Consider the following 20,051-nt stretch of genomic DNA (forward strand, 5'->3'; position numbering starts at 1 on the left):
TGCCTATTATATATTTAAATATCTGTTTGTTTTTTTTAAGGCAGTTTATAATCAGATACTATTTGTAGGTCCCCTGGTGGTCTAGTGGTTAAGATGCAGCGCTCTCACCGCTGCGACCCGGGTTCGATTCCCGGTCAGGAAACCAACCCCAGCCACTCTTAGTGCCGGTCCCAAGCCCGGATAAATTGGGGAGGGTTGCGTTAGGAAGGGCATCCAGCGTAAAACATGTGCCAAATCAAACGTGCGGAGGATCCGCTGTGGCGACCCCTAACGGGAGAAGCCGAAAAGAAAGTTTTTTTTTATAATCAGATACTATTTGTCTCAGTGTCTGTGGTGCTGCTGCACCATCACATTGTAATGAAAACATAGAAGTGCATTTAAAGACTCTGTAAAGATGACAACTAAAGTTGTACAAAAAAAAAAAAAAGAAAAAAGTTTCAATTAATTTGTGAATCATTCACACAATTTAGAGCTTGAGCAGTGGAAAGAGGCTCTTGTTTGAATCCAGCAAGTAGCTTATGGAGATGTTGCTGATAATAAAAGTAATTTTCATAATAAACATACAGTTCTTGAAGTACAAATTTGACATTAACATTGGTTTTCTGTAAGTTAATTAGTTTATAAGTATAGAGTGAGGAAAGGCAGAGTAATTATATTAGAACTTTACTTCTGGATGTGATACATGCAGGTTTTGCCAGATCGCCAATCATATATGTATAAATTATTTAGTAATGACATGTTTTCAAATCCCTGTTTATCTGTTGCCCTAACATGCTTTCTTTTTCTTTCTTTGCTGAATGTCATTAATCTTTTTCCAGTAAACCCTCTAAAGGTTTTATGCTGAACAGAGATACTTTATCAACAAGTGATTTACACTAGGTGCTTTCATAAGGTGACACATTTCTGAAAGAATGTAGTCATATCTGCCAAAATGTCTGGAACTGTTCCATTCACAAGCCTGCTAGTAAAACTCTTATAACACTCCCAGCTCAGATCCCCCAAACACACACACACACACACACACACACACACACACACACACACACACACACACACACACACACACACACACACACACACACAATGACATCTTCACTCCACCAACCTATGGCAGAAGTCAAAGTGTCAGGCTTTTAGGCTGACAATAGATGTGCACTTGAACATTCAGCTCGCTCTGAGTGTAGAGAGGAAAACAAACACTTAAACAGGATTGGATCACTATTCAGCAGTGGTGGATGAAGAACACAACCATGTACTTGAGTTAAAGTAGAGATACACTATTGCTCCAGTAAAATTGCTCCCTTTTACACTTCAAAAGTACAACAGTATTTGCCTTCAAATGTACTTAAGTATTTAAAGTTCTATGATTTATTATGGCTATAATTTCCTATGATAATTTTTGTCACAAGAATCTTGCTTAATTAACTTAGTTTATGTGAAAAGACTCTAATGGTACTCTCAGCACACCAATCTATTAATAGAATTATATTAATGAGTCAATCACTGATTAATATTTATTAAAGTCCATAACCTTTTCAACAACTTCAGAAGTTTAAAGTCAGAAGTTCCTTCCATCATTTTTTCCTCTCAAAATGTTCTGCTTGCTGTTGAACTGATGTTGAACTGTATGTTGGTGCTAAGTGGGTACCAACAAGTTAAAAACACAGCAAGGGCTCTACCCTGTTCCGTGGCTTGACCAGTTAAGTTTTTATCCACTCATAACTAAAAAGGAGCAACTGATTGAGTCAAAAGTAATATGTTTGACTCTGAAATGTACTGATGTTAAAGTAAAAGTCTCCCCAAATGAAAATACTTCAGTAAAGTTCAGATACGTGAAAATCTACTTAAGTGCAGTAACGATTTACATTTACTTCATCATTGTCCAACACTGGTATTCAGGAAGGCAAAAAGCTAAGTGCTATGAGATTTGTGAGGACCAGCTAACGCTTTTACATTTTAATTATTCATTGGTTTCCGTGTCACCAAGGATGACTTTTTAAGTAAAGTAAAGAAATTTCAGTAGAAAGTCTTTGGTGCCACCACCAATATTCTTTCTGCCACTGAATACCACAGACATTTTATTGTTTTTTTTCTTGTTTGTTATTGATTTTTTAATCTTCAAGCACAATTACTTAACATTTAAACAGGAGATTTTATCCTTGTTTTTATTGCTTTATATTCAGTAAGCTACTCGCTATTATAATTCATTGTCTCTGGTTCCTTCCACTCAAAATACAGTTAATATATTCTCCCGGTTAACTAAGGAGACTACATTAATTAGAGGCACACTTTTATCACAGTATAAACCTAGCCCTAACCCTAACTGTATATTTTCTACTTAATTCTCTGATATAAATTGGGAAAAACAGATGACCTTTGGCATTTCTGTCAGCATTACCCATGATCCTCTGCCTCTGTTGCTACGGAGACAGAGCCAACAGCAGGCAGTCGTGCTGAGTGACACAAACAAAAGGGGGAAATTCGTGTCCATGAACACGAATCAATAGAATAAAGTTCGTGACTATATCCGTGCCATGATACTACGTTGTTCATTAATACAGTAACAAATAAATGCATTAAAATGGTACAGTAAATTGTGAAAAAGATATATAAAACTCTACCTTTCAAACATATGCGTCTCATCAGCAGTACATTCACCCAACATTGTTTGTTGATGCTTCATGTAATAGAAAACCTTCGTTGCTGTTCTGATGCATTTTAAACATTTATTGACCGACTCTGGGTTGAGTTGGTGAATGTTGGATGAGACCATTGAGGGTGCATATTAAACTTTTCCCACTGAGGCTCAGTAGCATCTCTGATCTCCCTCCACCAAGCTGGGGAGCACTGGCTCATAAATCACACTGTGAACTGTGAGTGGAATAGCTCATCGGTCCAGGATTAGGAGCTCGAAAGGCCACGTGTTCTCTGACTAATGCCAAACAGAGCTCGGAGAAGGATGAAGAAAGCCCAGAACCGGTGTCAGAGAGATCTTGGGCCACACTCTGTCATCTCTAATGGGAAAGCAACAACAGTGGCATCTGCAAGACGTGCATGGCTGAGATTAAAGCATGCAATGCATATGTTTTTGTGTATTTTGTTCAAATTAGCTTATTATTTCATAATAGGTGTTCTTATGGGAAATAGTTTCTTGTATTAATTACTAACATGTGTTAGTATGCGGTGATACTGTGGGAGCTTAGTTAATGCTGCCTTTTGGGAGTAGAAGCATTGCAAGTGAGTTCTTAGCACATGCTGATCTGCACACACACCCCACACACACACACACACACACACACACACACACACACACACACACACACACACACACACACACACACACACAATTATAATTTCTATTTATATATATATATATATATATATATATATATATATATATATATATATATATATATATATATATATATATATATATATATATATATATATATATATATATATATGCATACATATACACACACACAAATAGCAGGAAGAACCTGTCTGGTCTGGAGAGAGAAAAAAAATAGCATTGTGATGTTCGAACTTGTCCTATTGCATGTGTTAAAGGGGCTTTCATTAGCCTATCGTGGAAGCATTTAAATCTGTCATATCTTCTGAGAGGATCTCTTAAACCGAGTGGAGCAGGAGGGGTTGAATCAGCTTCCGCCCGGGAGGGCGCATCCATCAGCGCGCGCTCGAGGCTGCAGCGCTGCCGCTAATTTGTCCCTTTTTCCTCTCCAGCTTGCCTGCACTGCGGGGAGCGCGCGCACCAGCACACTGCCGGGGGCTGCTGCGACCTGTCCGCTTCCTCTGTGTGTGTGTTTGTGTGTGTGTGTGTGTGTGTGTGTGTGTGTGTGCGCGCGCGCCCGTCGATGTCCATCAAACGTTTGTAAAACAATCTCTGTATAAGTTTTCATTTTTTACCTTGTTACAAACTTTTTGCAACCAAGGCCCTCGTCAAGTGAAAAAAAGACCCCACAGTTCACACATCTATTATATGAACATAACTCAACATGTTATTTAAATTGCTCATTGGCAATTAATGGAGTCAAATAGGGTTTCTATTCTTCTTCTTCTTTATTTATTTTAACTTCTGAAATGATGCCTGTGTATTAAAAGAACTATTTTTAAATTATATTAATGATTCGTAGATTATAGACTTGTTTTTAAGTCATTCAGGTTTAGAATAAAGTTTATAACGTGATTTGTAACTACTCAAGAATAATATATTAGTATTTAATAGTATATTAGTATATTATAAGAATAACTATATTAACCTTGATAAATGTGATTTCCAGTTAGGGTAATGATATTTATGTAAAAGAGAAAGAAATTCCTGGACCCCATAACGTTTATGAGGACCCACAGATCCCACATAAAAATATTATTGCTCCAAAATATACTGCATTTACATACTATTTACTGTTTTACTCCAGATAGGTCTGACTTTTTTAGATAAAACTGTAAAGTCAGCTTTAAATTAATTATAAACATATCTTAGTAAAATGCTAGAAAATGAAAAAACATTTTATATAATTTGATAATATTCAAGAAACATCTCACTTGGAAGTAGAACTAGAGAGGATTTTATTCAAATACATTTTAAGCAATGCATCCTGTCAACATTTTAACAGAAATATCAGGATAAGTGACTATATATAAACATGAAAACCTGATAAAACCTCCTAATTGCCCAGTCATAAATAATACTAGCTAACTTAACTAGCCAGCTAGCTGTAGTTATCTGAAATCCATCCCATATCTACCCTGAGGATAATATATAACTCAAGAAATACTTCCATTATTTAATGAAACCAGACTAACATTTATTTACACTATTAGCAGTATAGTAGTTACAAGATAATTCATAGTTATTATTAAATAATATGCTTTAGGCAGAGGCTCCCCACCTCTGGGTTTATTGTGAATAATAACACATTAATTAAATGGTACTGTTCCCACACAGGCACCCATGAATAAAACAGGGCTTACCCTTCTCCTAAAAACTACAATTACAATTATTTTACAATTAATAACTGAATAATAATTCAAACCCTGTGAAAATATAAAAAAAAATCAGAAACGTGGTTCACTAACATTAGCTTTGCTGTCTAGCCTATAGTTTCTGTGTAGCAGCCACATTATCTTCTAATCCTGGATTGTGCCTATAACTGTGGAGCTTATTTAGTAATATGGAAGAAGAAAAAACACTCTGTTTATGGGTTGCTTATCACTCTTCAAATCAGTGTTTTACAGAACTATTGACTAAGTTTGTCTTTTCAGTAAAGAAATGTGCATTTGCGAAGTAGAGGAACCAGAGGAACCACTTTATACATATTGCTCGATTACAGCCTTACACTAAAATATAAACCTCACCTCTCCTCACGAATCAACATTTCACTACAATACTACAAAATACAAAAAAATCAACTTGTGTACAAATATTTGCTTTTTAATTAAACACATGAAATGTCGTTTAGATCTGTTGCTACAACGCTGGGAAACTGGTCAATTCTGATCTAATCTTCACAGCTATTGTCAAAGTGGAAACAAGTTGTAAGGTTCAACGTATGGTCTGTAGAAAAACTCATTCAATCCGATTCAGAGTAAGGTTTTAACTCTGTGAAATCTTTTCAAACGCATTGGATGTCACAGAAATTGACGCAGGGACTGTCCTGATTTGAGCTGATACAGAAAATAAGATTTGAAAACGATCAATCTTAATGTTTGTAGCAAATAGTAAAGTCACACAAAAATTCCTATGCCTGGGGTCTCTCTGTTACTGTAAACAAAACCTGGAGTTTTTCACAGAGTGAATTCACCTTGCATGTATAAAATATTGTTTGTTGTCAATTCGTATTTCAGCAGTTTTTGTATGTCATAAAATAAGAATTAAATAAGAATAAATAAAAAAAAACAGGGTTTGCATGATAAATTTCCCATATGCATGTAGCTCGGCAGTAGGTTATTTATATTTTGGTTCAGTATAGTATTGTTCCATTTTGAAAGAATAAACTCACTGCAACAAGATGAGACACAGTCACAGTGGAAAGGTTTTTTTTTTGTCATATTGTGTGCAACATATGAACATATTTCTAGTCATGTTGTAAATGATGTAAATGGCGACATTTGCGATAAAATGAAAGTTTTGAAGGGAAAAAAAAAGCTTCTCACAGAGCAGTGCAGTGAAACGGAGGAGGAAGGACTGCCCTCCTGAGGACACTTCTGATACTCGGGGCAGAGTTTCTTTTAAACTGTTGTACATCACAAGTTACATTAAAATAAACAAATAACCAAGTCATCAAATACAAGTTATTTCATTTATTTTAGATTTAAAAGTCCATACAGTGATATAGTTAGTAATCCATGTCTCATTTTCGTTACATGTAGTGCAACCTTTGACTATTATAGATTAGATTATTGAAACTAAATATGATTCAACCTTAATTATAGCTTTGTAGTTCATCCAAAAATTTGCAAAACAAAATGTCTCTTTATTTCAGTATTTCATAACTTGTAGACTAAATTTCACCCCTGTTAAAGAAGTTCTGAACTTCTTCACTGGGGCAACCCGGAAATGTTTGGTTAAATGGTATATTAGGCCCCTAGAGGGCAACAGCGGTGCACTCACAGTCCCATGACTGTGCGTGTAACTTATCTGTTTCTTTTATTATATTTTTTCAATAATAAAATGTATTTGATAAGACAAAAAAAAAAAACAAAAAAAAAAAAAACAATGCTACAGAGTATCAGGACTCCAAAAGGAACTCAATGTAGAATGTTATGAAAAAAAAAAAAAACAACCTGACGCCTCATGAATGGAAGACATTCTTGGGAAGAAGCCCTGTCCCCACCACAGTGGGTTAAAACTATAAAAGCAGCTATTGGACAAACCCAGTGTGTTTGAACTAGTGCCTAAACGGGGTCTATTTCTATGGCAACGGAACGCTATCCCGCCCCTCACAGCGCGTGCGTTTTTCTTTATTTACCCCTGCATCTCGCGCTTTGGCCAAAAGATTAGCAAAATGTATTAAAAACAAATAAATAGTACACAGCGTTCTTCATAGTTTATTGTCTAGTGAAATAGTTTTGGTCAGGTTTGGAACGGTTCTGGGACAACATGTTTGAAGAGGATGAAGAAGCTGAGCCTGTGTTTTCTGATGACGACAGAGTGCAGTTCATGGGCGAGAAGATTTGCCAGATGTTGAAAATCAAAGCAGAGTCCTGGAGAAAGATGGTGATGATGGAAGAAAACCAAATCCTTCTCACTGACTACTTTGAAGCACGAGCTAGGTTTTTGTTTTTCACTTTTGCTTCAGGTGTCCTCACTGTCTCCACTAAGGTAAGTGTGGCCTGTGCTGGAAAAATGTTTGTTTCCTATGAAAACATGCTACCTGTAGAAATCCTTGTGTTTCACTGCTTCTGCACCACAAAACTTAACAATCTGATATATGATTATTGATTGGAAGGTTAGAGGTTCAAGCCCCAGCATTGCCAAGCTGCCCTGTTGGCCCTTGAGCAAGGCCCTCCAGGGACACTGTATCATGGCTGATATTAATTTCCTCTCCAGGTGTGAACATGTTTAGGATGTATTATTTGGCAGTTGTCTTATCATAGATCCACCATGACCCTGACCAGGATAAAATGGTGACAAATTATACAGAATATTTTCTCTAGGTTTGAAATCTCCCAGCTGGCTAGGATGTAATCTTTGATTCACCTCTCAGGATCAGGCAAATCTTTCCATACATAATGTATCCACTTTTTATGTCAAAGTCTGACTGCTGCTTTTATCAAACGAGAAGAATCATCAGCTGTGGCCAAATGTGATATCCTACGATGTAACACAGCACATAGTTCTCTGTAGTTAAAGAAAACGTCAATGGAAAAACAAAGATCCCAACTTCATGGCAATCTTAGCGGATTTAACGCAGTGATCAATGTGCCCTTCGTGAGCTAGTTGTAGTGCCTCAGTGGTTCTGGGTTGGTTCTAGCATCAGCAAATCTTTACTGTAAATATAATTTACACTTGTTTACTGTAAAAGTACTGGTAAATTTTACAATGTATTTATACTCTCTTAATGCTACATGACATACTCTTGTTGTGTGTGCACCAGGTTTCTTCTCTCCACGATTGCAAGAGGTTGTATGTCCTCAAGAAGGAAAACGTGCCCATCCTTTGTGAAAACTGCAGGAACATATTTGTCTTTGGCGTGCTGTCACCGTCCATGTTTCTACAATTGTCAACAAGTGTGGACCAGGTAATGGACAATTACAAGGAAATCTAGGTAATGTTAGAAGCCAGTAGGAAGTAGCACATTTAGTTTTAAAGCTCTAGTGTACTAGGTTCGAATCTGAACTCGGGTACCTTTGGCATTGGGCGTGTTTGTGTGGATTTCTTTGGGTTCTCCAGATTGCTTCCCCCTCTCAAAAACATGCCCGAAAGGTGTTTAGGTATGATAAATTGCCCCAAGGTGTGAATATATCTTTGGAATATTCTTACCTCTTGGCAATTGTCCCATCATGGATCCACCACGACCTTGAATAGGATAAACTGGTAACTGAAATTATACTAAATATTTTCTCTAGCCTTTTTTTTTTGGTTTAAAATCTTCCAGCAGGCTAGGATTTTAATAAATGTCTGATTCATCTCTCTGTATCAGACATATCTTTCCATGCATAATATGTCAATGTTTTATGTCAAGGTCTACCTGCCACTTTTATCCAACAAGGAGAATCATCAGCTGTGGCCAAATGTGATATCCCAGGATGTAACACAGCACATAGAGAATTTATCAAACAAGGCCTCTGTAGTTAAAGGAAAAATCTATGGGAAAACTGTGCTTCCTGTGCCTACTCTGACAGAAAGGATAGAAGACTTTTCAGAAGCATCAATTGTTTTGTAAGATGGACTTTTATACTTTTATATATTATCAGTGTTGATGAATGTGATGTACATGTAAATGTATATGTGTATGGCACATTTTGTAACATTTTTCTTTTCAGTCTGCAATAACACAGTCCTTTAATTTATACACATTCAGTCAAGGCTGTCATGAAAGGAGGTCCATGATGCATGCAGTTGAGTCCATGATCATTAACTGGGCCCATCTGATACAAAAAGTCTTAAAAGAAGATTCTGCTGAACTCCTCTTAAAAGGGCTGAACCCAGGACCGAGGACTGAACTGGATTTTTGGAGGTCAAGAAGAAACAACATAGAAAACATACATGAACAGGTTTGTGCAGCTATGAGCATTTATACAGCTTTTACTCACATCATTTATTTGTAATGATGCAACTGATTTATGTCTTCTACTCTCAGCTTCAGAGTCCACCTATTCAGAAGATGGTGAGAATCCTGGAAGTGGCAGACAGCAGCTATTACCCATCTTTTAGAGCACTCACAAAGGATGTCTATGATGGTGATTAGGTTCAATCTTACATGATCTTTTTTTTATTATTGCATAATGGCCTGTTGCAACAAGCTTGTGCAGGTAGTGTAGCAAAATAACCAGTAATGCATGCACTTTTTGCTAGGTGACTAGGCTCCTGGTCTTGGCATGCAGTCCATTCATGTTCTCCTCATTGCTTTGTGGGTTTCTATGGGTTAAGCACTTCCTTTTTACCTTCAAAATCTCCTAGTAGGTGGATCGAATCCTTTAGATTGCCATTAGGTGTACGTGTGTGTGTGTGTGTGTGTGTGTGTGTGTGTGTGTGTGTGTGTGTGTGTGTGTGTGTGTGTGTGTACACGCATGGTGTCTTAGAAAGGATTAGCATCCCATTTAGTATGTACTTCCTATACAACACAAGTGGTCAGGATAGGCTCTAGACCCCTTAACCCTGACTATTACAAAGCTCTTACTGACCAATAAATGAAATATTATTAAATAACTGACACTTGTATATAATACATTTTTATATAAAGCATTACAGGAAGCAAGAGATGTGGATCTTTACCTGGAGCAGCTTCAGCCAGTCTTGTCCTGTTTTGAAAAGCGGGACTTCTCATCCATCCACACATTTATACCTCCACTCTTTCATGTTATTTTCCTGATTTGGACTCATTGCTCATTCTACCGCCAGCCTGCTCGAATTGTAGTTCTGTTTCAGGAGCTGTGCAACCTCTTCATTCAGAAGGTAATATGCTTGTAATTGGACTGCAGGTTGAATTTACTATTACATTTGCTTGAATGATCTACAAAGCAGAATATTGATGGTTTACAATCAAGCATTTGTAAGCATTTTCTCCTTTTCATCAACCAGGGTAACTCACACCTGTGTGGACAGGAGCTGGTACGAGGAGAGACAGAGGAAACCCTGGAGAAGCTTCAGGCTGTTAGGAAGCTTATTAGATGTTTTAAAGAGACATTCTATACTTACAGAGAGAAGGTGGCAATCTGGGCCAGCTCCAGAGGCGTACACAAGTGCTGGGATTTTCCATCTGCTTTGGTCTTTAGTCACTTTGACTGTTTTACGGCTCGAGTGCAAAAGTTAGAGGTGGGATACTTTTTTGGGTTTGTGGCACATTTAAGGTCCATTTCCAAATGAATCAAACTAAATTATGGATTTGTATGTTGCAGGATTTTTTCTTCACCATCATCAAGTTACAGAAATTGGAGAAAGTAATTTTTGGTGGAATCAAAGGAAGAATGTACACTGAACAGGTCTTTCTACTGTACTCTGAGTTTCAGCAGCTTTGCAAAGGAATCATGGACAGTGATCATAATCCTTTAGATTTAGCATCTAAGGTATGCTTCTATAACCAGTGAACGGTTTGTTGAAAGTGTTATAAAATCTAGTGTTAGAGTTGGGGTGGGTTGTCTAGGAAGTATAATATAATAATAACTATAATAATACAGCCTCACTTGATAAGATATGGTGTATAGTTTGCATCATATGAGCATCTGTTCCATGGTGATATTCTGGTTTATTACAGTAGCAACACAGAAAGAGTCCTGTTAATAAAGGATACAATATGCTTTCTTTGTGCCTCTTTTTTAAATATTATGAAAATATATTTCTTTGATATCAAATATTAAAAGATATTGGTACTGCAATATACCTAGACAATTGGTAGAGAGCACATTTTTACTATTTTAAACACAACACCGAAATTACATGCATTCTCTATTTGTTTTTATGTGAAGGATTTTGATGAGGATTATACACATTTTAAGGAACAGGTTGCAGACTTTGATAGACGGCTTGGCAACATTTTTTGCTTGGCCTTTAGGGACTGTTCAGGATTGGAATCTATTTTTAAAGTAAGTTCCTATCAATAGTCACTTATAAAACCAAAACTGATGTGTAAACACTGACACTTTTTTTGTTTATTCAAAGCTGCTAGCTGTGTTTCAACCTCTCCTGGACAGAGGGATCATTAAGGAAACATTCACACCCAATTTCACCAAACTGAGGCACCTTCTCGGTGTTGAGCTGGAAACTTGTAAAATTCTACTTGACGCTCAACGAGAGCAGGTATTGCTCATATACACGAGCACAATAGGTCATATACATATACCGAGCACTTTATTAGGAACACCTCCTATTTCATGCATTTATCTGATGAACCAATCATATGGCAACAATGTGTTACATAACATCATGCAGATACAGGCCTTTAAAAATGTTCACAACAATCATTATAATGAGAAAAACATGATCTTTTCTAAGGCAGTAGGTTCCACTGCTGTCAGTCAAAACAAAAAGCTTGATTTGCAGTGTGCACAGATTCACCAAAACTGGATAGCTGTAGACTGGAAAACTGCTTGGTCTGTTGAATCTCGGTCTGCTGAGCTACACAGGTGGTAGAGTCAGAATCTGGTGCTAGCAGCATCTACGAATCCATTTTGTGTCAAAAGTGCTGGCTGGTAGAGGTGGTGTAACAGCGTAAAGAATGTTTTATTGGCACACGTTAGGTCTGTTAATTATATCTGTTCACAGCATGAAAGTGCACTTGAAAGTGCATGTCATGGACCAGAATCTCAAACGAATGCTTTCAACAACTTATGGAATCCATGCCATGAAGTATTGAGGCTGTTTTAAAAGTAATGAGAAGCCCTACCTAGTATTAGTATAATGTTCCTAATAACGAGTTCATTGAGTGTATATACTGACAATAGTGATTAGCTTTATACACTCCGAGCTTATGAAAGCTGTTATTGTTTGATGTTTGTCTCCAGAGAAAGAATTGTACAGCTATAGTGTGTAAGAACATGCCTGACATGTCAGGTGCTTTGAAAGGAGCCAAAATGCTGAAAAACAGAATCCAGACCCTGTGGCAGAATTTCCAATTTGTGCTTGACATGTAAGTCCAGAATTTCATTTACAAAATATAAAGAAAACATAAATACAATTTACACATTTGCTTCCTGTTTTACGTTATTGTATACATTTCAGTGATAACTAATGAAGAAATGTTTCTAGGAATTTGGAAACAGCAGACCTGAAGCTTTTATATAAAAAATATTTGGAGATGTCCTCACTGCTGGATGAGTATGAAAAGCAAGTATACTCCGATTGGTGCAGTAATGTTGAACAGGTTTGCCAGCTGAACCTTGACCAACCCCTAATCAGGAGAGATTTAATTTCTGGTTTCTTATCAGTGAACTTCAACCAAGAGGTACAGCCCATTATTATAATACATCAGAGTACTTACAAATTGTTTTAACTCGAATTCTGGTTAAAAGCAATTAAATGAATAGATTCATTCTTGTGACCTAAGCTTTTAGCTGTCCTGAGGGATGTTAGATATCTTCGAATGTTGGACCAGACCTGTATTCCTTGTGCTGCCTTAGAGGTGTATGAGAAGAAAGACATGTTTCTCATGGTTTGTAATGATTCTTATAAATTCAAATCTGTAGATACAGACTTTGTTGTCTCTTTGAATATATGCAACATTTTGTATTTAGTTTGTATTTACTGAGACCTTTTTCTTCATTCTAATACCTTGACAGTGCGTGAGTAGTTTGCAGTTGCTGGTCCAGCTGTACAACAAGGTACGCCACATGGCTGTGGAGGCAGAGGTTTCCCTTATGAAAGCTGAACTGGAGGCCATAGACAAGCAGCTGTATTGGGCTGAGACTGACCTGACATGGCAAGACCAAGCTTGTTTGAACTACATCTGCCAGGTAAAAGATATGGTATATAAACTGGAGCGCAAGCTTCAAAAATCCAGGGACAATTTGGAGATGATAAAAGAGCTGATGAAGGGATGGAGCAAGCAGCCAATCTTCTGCAGGAAGGACAGTAAGAAAGACACACTGCTGATGCTAGAGGACAGAGCAGCAAGTGTGCCAAGGAAATACAGTAGCATCAGGAAAGATGGAGAGACCATACACAGTCTGTTACAGGTAGGAAGTGACTTTATAGATGTGGCTACTTAAATTTTTCTCTAAATTGTTATTTATGCATAGAATATTTGTTTTATTTTCTACAGGAGAACAAAAACCTCTATACAGCAGATGACGATTCAGAAGCATGGAAAGACTATGTGGTGTATGTGGATGAAATGGTAGTGGAAGGCTTTTTCAATGCGATCACTTACTCTTTAGAGTTCTTTGTTAACAACATGGAAGGATCTGTTAGACAGGCTCCACTGCTAGAGGCTCAAATGGTGCTTAGTGCATCTGAGATTGTTTTTAGACCTTCTCTGGACTTTAGCGCAGAAGACGGCCTTTATGAGTTAGTCAAGGGACTGCTGCAGGACGTGTTCCAAATGTCCACTCAAATCAAAAGGGTGGCCTCTCCTCTTGATATGAAAGACTATCAGGTTAATATTGTTATTTTATTTTGTTCACGTTTGGTTGTTCATGTTCATACATGATATAGCAGTGATTTAACCTCATTGTAACATGAATGCTTAAATGAATGTCTGATATTTATTGTTAGGGTGATATGGATGATATGCTGGATCTTTTAGACCTACGACAGGAAGTGATGGAACGAGTAAAAGATGCGATCATGAAAGTTTCCCATTATCAAAGCTCGTTTGAAAAGTATACGCACTTGTGGTTGGACGATCGGAATGAATTTCTGAAGCAGTTTCTCCTATATGGACAGGCTCTTACAACCGAAAACATGGAAGCATTTGGGGAGGCTATAGATTTACCAGAGAATCCACCCACAACTGACAAGTTTAAAGAGCAGGTAAAATCTTTTCATTTTGCATAGTTTTCACACAGACATAAATATAAATTCTGTTTTATTGAATGATTTTACGAATAAATTAAAGGGCATCTAGCTATCTAGCAAGTTGGCTATTTAAGTATACATATTTTTCACATTTCTTACACAGATTGACCATTATGAAGAACTGTATGTACAAGTGAGCAAGCTTGAGGATTGGCGAGTATATGACGGCTGGCTTAGAGTGGATATCCGTCCGTTTAAATTGAGTCTTTTAAACACGATAAAAAAATGGAGCTGGATGTTTAAGGAGCACCTCATATCATATGTGACTGAAAAGTGAGAAGAAACCTTGCTGTATTTTCCAGTGAAAGTGAAACCATATTATTAAATACTAAAAAAAAATAGACTCTTTAATGTATTCTTTGACTGTTATCTGCAGTATTTCCTTATACCATGTAAATAGGGTTTACAAGCAGTTTACATTTTTTCATGAGTGACATGAATCTCCCACACTTTTCTTACATGTTTCTCTTTATTTGCTGGTTGATCATTTCTCTGCAGTATTACAGACCTTGAGGAGTTTATCCTCAGGGTTGACTCAGGGTTAAGAGAGCCAGTGAGTTTTGGAGATTACCAGGCCCTGGTGCAGGTGATGGGCTGCCTGCTAGCTGTCAGATCAAGACAGCCCAGTACAGACCAGATGTTTGATCCAATCACAGCTGTGGTCAGCTTGCTGCAGCAGTATGGAGAGACACTCCCTGATAATATCCACACTCAGCTAGAGGTACCAGTCTACATATGCCTATGGTAGTTCTAATACGATAACAGGATGTTTCTTAATCAGTTTCTTACCAGAACACTTCACTTGTGTGAGCAAATATTAGCGTAGATGTATCTTGGAGCCTTTGGTTCACATTGTAGTGATTACATTTATTTAGATTTGTGCAGTATGACGTAATATTTGTCATCGCTAGATTTTCTTTTCTTTATTAAGGAGTTACCTGAGAGATGGAATAGCATTAAGAAGCTGGCTTGGACAGTAAAGCACGAGGTCGCGTCTCTGCAGAATGCAGAGGTGGCAGTCATACGCAAGAAGTATGCAGCGTTTGAGGTATATGATGTTTTTTATTTAGATTTTTAAGTATGATTCATTTTAAATCAATAGAATGCCTATTTAAAAATAAAAGCATGTTCCTTACTTTAAAATGATCAGTGCAAATGATTATTAACAACCTTTTTTTATTCTCTCATACTTGATGATTTATATCACTCCTGGCAGATAAAACTGCGTCAGTTTGAAGAGATGTTTCGAATGGAAGCTCCCCTTCACCGCAACACTAAGAGCCCTTACACTCAACTAGATAATGTATGCCAATTCCTGTTTAAGTAAAATCATTGTAATCATCTTTATTCCACCCACAATTCAGAATATTTCTTTGCACAATGACTTTGACCTGTCTTTGTTTTATGGTTCCTCAGTGGAACAGCGAGGTGGGGAGACTGGAGCAAGAGGCAGTGATGCTGCAAGAGTCTTGCAAACTGTTTGAAGTGAGCAGCCCAGATTTCAGGCAGCTCGGATTTTGTCGGAGACAGATCATCGTGTTAAAGCAGCTCTGGGACCTGCTTCTGTGTGTTCAGGTCATTCAGTCACATTTATATTAGCTGTGGTTTTATTACTATTCCAAAGCTGGGACTTTTTTTTTTTGTTTTTGTATTTGCATCCTGTCGTTTAATGTGTCTACACTAATTATCCTTTCAATATCTTTCTCCACAGAGTATTATGGATGTCTGGAGAGAGACACAGTGGAGAGAAATTAATGTTGAGCAGATGGATGCAGAATTAAAGAGGCTTGCAAAAGTGAGCGACTGCTTTGGTATTTTTCTATTTGCATTCATAATCAGTAGTAACCTGTATTTTATCAATGAGCTTGTGATGTAAGTCTCCCAGAAAAAGGTAAATCTTTCTAATCTTTTTTTTTTTTGCCACTGGGTAAAAGGTTTAACTGAATGTTTTGATGATTAGGAAAGGGTTGTATAAGATGTTTTAGTTTTCCCAGTGAACAGGTCTCATGTCTATTACATGGCTATGGGGATTTTTTTACTGTTTTACATATCATTTACAACCATTATTATGAAAAAAACATCTGAAAGAATATCTTTTTGAATATAAATATTCATTTTGGTAGTATAGTTTATAGGAGTGGAGTAGAGTTGCATATTATTATGGCTGTTCTGGTTGCTTGTGCAGGCCTAATACCTGACTAAAATACTGTATATTGGGTTTTTTTTTCTATATATTGTTTTAATTTGTCACAATGTGTTTATCTTGGCTAGATTAAAATGATTAAATTCAGCTGAATTTTGTTTGAAGAATGTCTGGACCGAGGCAGCTCAGGTCAGAAATAAATTTGATGTAGTATGTAAGAAGGTGAAACCTATGCAGAACAACACATGTTCTGTGATCTGAAGGAAAGTCCTTTTAAAATTATGAATTTGAAAATCAGTAAATGTGTATACTCCAGGAAATGCAGAGACTTGATAAAGATGCCCGGGGTTGGGATGTGTATGCTGGACTGGACCACGAACTGAAAGATCTGTTGACTGCACTACGGGCTGTGACTCAGCTACAGAATTCTGCTATGAGAGAGAGACATTGGGCACAGCTGGCAAAGGCCATAAAGGCAAGTGGATTGTAGTAATAATAATAATAATAATAATAATAATTATATATATATATATATATATATATATATATATATATATATATATATATATATATATATATATATATATATATATATATATATATACATACTAAAGATATGTGATTTACAAAACTGTAATTTGTAAACTACTATTGTAACTTAAATCGAGATTGTACTAAGATCACATTGTGGTGTGTTTTCTCAGATTGACTTTACCGTGACAGAGAAAACAACTCTTGCAGACTTACTGATTCTGCAGCTACACATGTATGAGGAAGAGGTGCACAATACAGTGGCTAAAGCGGTCAAAGAATTGGCCATTGAAAAGGTTCTAATTCTTTGGTTCATGCATGTTAACAACATCCGTGATACACACCTGCTTCAGTATAGAGTTGAGCAAATATATGTCTCCTTCTTTTCGAATAGGCATTAAGTGAGATCAGTAAGACATGGTCCCGGATGGAGTTTACTTATGAAGAGCATTTCTGTATCTTGACACCTGTGCTGAAGTGCGATGATGAACTCATTGAGAAGCTGGAAGATCATCAGGTATACTGTAGTCTAATTGCTTTATTGTTACAATAAATGTAACCTGGATCCTGAAGATCATATATTCATTGGGATGCAGCAGAGTAAAAGCTGTGTGTTTAGATGTTAAGCTGAAATGAAATGAGCGATAATTTATATTATAGTATGGTATTTTTAAATAGCTTATCAGGAGTGCTCGCAAGCGGTTGCCGGGAAATGAGTACTGTGTTTAGGGCTTATGTGCCTTCTCTGCTGTGCTGAGGCGAGGGTGGACAGATCTTCTATTGTCAGCCGCCTTCATTCAAACGTCTGATTTATGGTGTACAGACCATGCATTAGTGTCTTTATTCACAAGCTGCATGCGTAGGGGCTAGATCCAGCCAAGCACAATGCTTTTCACAATGAGTCAGCCATATCTCAAAGCTCTTTACTCCCACATGGAAAAAAACAGGTCAAACTAAGCCCCAGGTTGTGAGAAAATTGTTAAACCCCAAAAAAAAAAAAAAAAAAAAGTCTAGCATCTTGAATTGGTGCTTTAGGTATAGCAAGATTTTAAGTGGTTGTGGGAATATCCAATTGGTCTTTTTCATCAGGAAGTTCCAATTTTAAAGGAAATGTACTGATGATCCCAGGACACGCATTAAAATGATATTCATTCTGACATTTTGTACAGCACTGTACATCATCATCATTAGTGTTTGTGTAATCTTGTTTCATATCAGGTACAGTTGCAGGCCATGCTGCAGAGTAAGCAGGTGGAGTTCTTCCACAGGCAGGTGCTGGATCTGCAGGGCCAGCTGACTCAAGCTGACACAGTGTTACTCATTTGGTTGGAGGTGCAGAGGACATGGGCTTACCTCGAGAGCATATTTATGGGATCGGATGACATTCATTACCAGCTCCCTGAGGAAACACAGCGATTTCACACTATTGACCTTGACTTTAAGGTGACATCACCGACATTGAGAGGTCATACGTTAGTGTTTTAAACTAAAGAAAATATGTCTAATGTGAATATGGGCTAAAACTGTAAAATTCTAATCCATTGTTTTGCTTTTAAATGTCATCCAGTCTGAACGTTATCATAGGCATCACTAATGCTACATACTGAGGTTACCAAAAATAAAAACAAAAAAGAAAATTTAAAAAAGACAATACTTAGCTTTAGCTAGGTTTTTGGAATTAATGGCTTTTAGAGATACACCTAACTTGCTTACTTCATCATGTTAAAGTATTCTAGGCCCAGGGATGCTTATCCTCAATTTTGAGTTTGCAGTCTGGTGCCTTTTATACCTTTTAAACACTCAAATGATTTACACTCCTGCATATAAGGATCTAGAACATGTTCTTTTATTTTTTTCAGTATAAACTGTGCGCATGATGAAACTGCTAGCATGTGACTGCTAATTTTTAACTCCCATTTATTTTGTGTTTAGGACCTGATGTTTAAAAGTGCAGAAACAAAGAATGTGATTGCTGCCACCAAAAAGCCACATCTTTTGGGGATACTTGAGGATTTGCAAATAAGGTTTGCCTCTCAAAAGTAAATTGTAAAGATATCTGCTACAGTTTTAGAACATAATATGATGATAAGACATCAGATGATCAGTCACGTTTTTTCCATACAGACTTGCGGTGTGTGAGAAAGCACTTGCTAAATACCTTGAAAAAAAGAGAATAGCTTTTCCTCGCTTTTACTTCATCTCTTCTGCCGACTTACTGGATATTCTCTCCAAAGGCAACCGGCCCAAAGAGGTACAGTTCTAGCAAAAGAAAAACCCATACCCTTATAAGCACGCACATTAAATTAACACATCTAGGACATCATACTTAATCATTCATCTCTTACTAGAATATAAGTCTCATACAATTTATGGAGATTCATTCCAGAACAGCTTTAACGTTGAGTAGAATCCTCCATTCTATTTTGTACATAGTCTATCTGCAGCTTTGATTCATTGGTGCTGATTATAATTTTATATAAAAAAGAGTTCTCCCTTTCTTCTTGTGACCTTTATATGTTTTGGTTAAACTTTTTTTGTTCATAACACTAATAATTAGAAGGGCATTATTTCTCACCAGAATATGATTATGATCAAAGAAAGACATTTTTACACTTGGTTTGACTCTGACCCCGGTCAGAACTCTTCCTAAGCAGATCCTCCCACATACCTGCTAGTGTTTAGTTTCAGGCATTCAACCATATCAGGGTCAGAGTGCATTGTCTTGCTCTCATTGTGAATTGATTATAATTAGAAGTACCAGTACATCTGTAATTCCATCATTATGCATGCATCATTATATCCTTTCTTTGTCTGCTTTTGCTCTTGCACTACATGTGTTACAGCAAGCAGCTTCTCTTGATCTGTTAAAAATGAGTCAGTGAGCTGTATTATTTTGTTCAGGTCACCCATCATCTGGCTAAGCTGTTTGACAGTATTGCTGACCTGCATTTCTGTCAGGATGATCACAGGATAAAAGACATGGTGGCTGTAGGGATGTTCAGCAAAGAGAAAGAATATGTGCCTTTCTATTCGCAGTGTGACTGTACAGGTCCGGTAAGTCTTGTATCTCCATGAAGATATCACGTGGCCATGACTTTTTTTTTGAGACAGGAGGTCATTTTTGTAGCTGTATATTTTTCTACATATTTTTGTAATTATTATTACCTCATAAGATTTAAG

The 20,051-nt window shown here is 37.0% G+C and overlaps 1 protein-coding gene across 1 annotated transcript in view; it reads left to right on the forward strand.

The window, feature by feature from the left end:
• Positions 1-6,939: 6,939 nt before the first annotated feature.
• Positions 6,940-20,051, forward strand: part of LOC310736650 (dynein axonemal heavy chain 11) — a 49,126-nt gene continuing 36,014 nt past the window's right edge. The window contains exons 1-29 of the mRNA XM_083560372.1: positions 6,940-7,345; positions 8,121-8,264; positions 8,709-8,905; positions 9,048-9,240; positions 9,327-9,426; positions 9,930-10,141; positions 10,268-10,501; positions 10,585-10,752; positions 11,152-11,268; positions 11,345-11,482; positions 12,187-12,311; positions 12,431-12,626; positions 12,729-12,833; positions 12,961-13,356; positions 13,443-13,775; positions 13,895-14,152; positions 14,301-14,470; positions 14,696-14,918; positions 15,129-15,245; positions 15,414-15,500; positions 15,614-15,772; positions 15,909-15,992; positions 16,657-16,815; positions 17,045-17,167; positions 17,266-17,388; positions 18,090-18,314; positions 18,804-18,895; positions 18,996-19,122; positions 19,773-19,925. Coding sequence (XP_083416498.1) covers positions 7,124-7,345; positions 8,121-8,264; positions 8,709-8,905; positions 9,048-9,240; positions 9,327-9,426; positions 9,930-10,141; positions 10,268-10,501; positions 10,585-10,752; positions 11,152-11,268; positions 11,345-11,482; positions 12,187-12,311; positions 12,431-12,626; positions 12,729-12,833; positions 12,961-13,356; positions 13,443-13,775; positions 13,895-14,152; positions 14,301-14,470; positions 14,696-14,918; positions 15,129-15,245; positions 15,414-15,500; positions 15,614-15,772; positions 15,909-15,992; positions 16,657-16,815; positions 17,045-17,167; positions 17,266-17,388; positions 18,090-18,314; positions 18,804-18,895; positions 18,996-19,122; positions 19,773-19,925 — 4,980 coding nt within the window. The 5' untranslated portion in view covers positions 6,940-7,123. The remainder of the gene's footprint in view (positions 7,346-8,120; positions 8,265-8,708; positions 8,906-9,047; positions 9,241-9,326; positions 9,427-9,929; positions 10,142-10,267; positions 10,502-10,584; positions 10,753-11,151; positions 11,269-11,344; positions 11,483-12,186; positions 12,312-12,430; positions 12,627-12,728; positions 12,834-12,960; positions 13,357-13,442; positions 13,776-13,894; positions 14,153-14,300; positions 14,471-14,695; positions 14,919-15,128; positions 15,246-15,413; positions 15,501-15,613; positions 15,773-15,908; positions 15,993-16,656; positions 16,816-17,044; positions 17,168-17,265; positions 17,389-18,089; positions 18,315-18,803; positions 18,896-18,995; positions 19,123-19,772; positions 19,926-20,051) is intronic.

This window comes from Silurus aristotelis (genome assembly GCF_946808225.1).
Source record: "Silurus aristotelis genome assembly, chromosome: 1".
NCBI lineage: Eukaryota > Metazoa > Chordata > Actinopteri > Siluriformes > Siluridae > Silurus > Silurus aristotelis.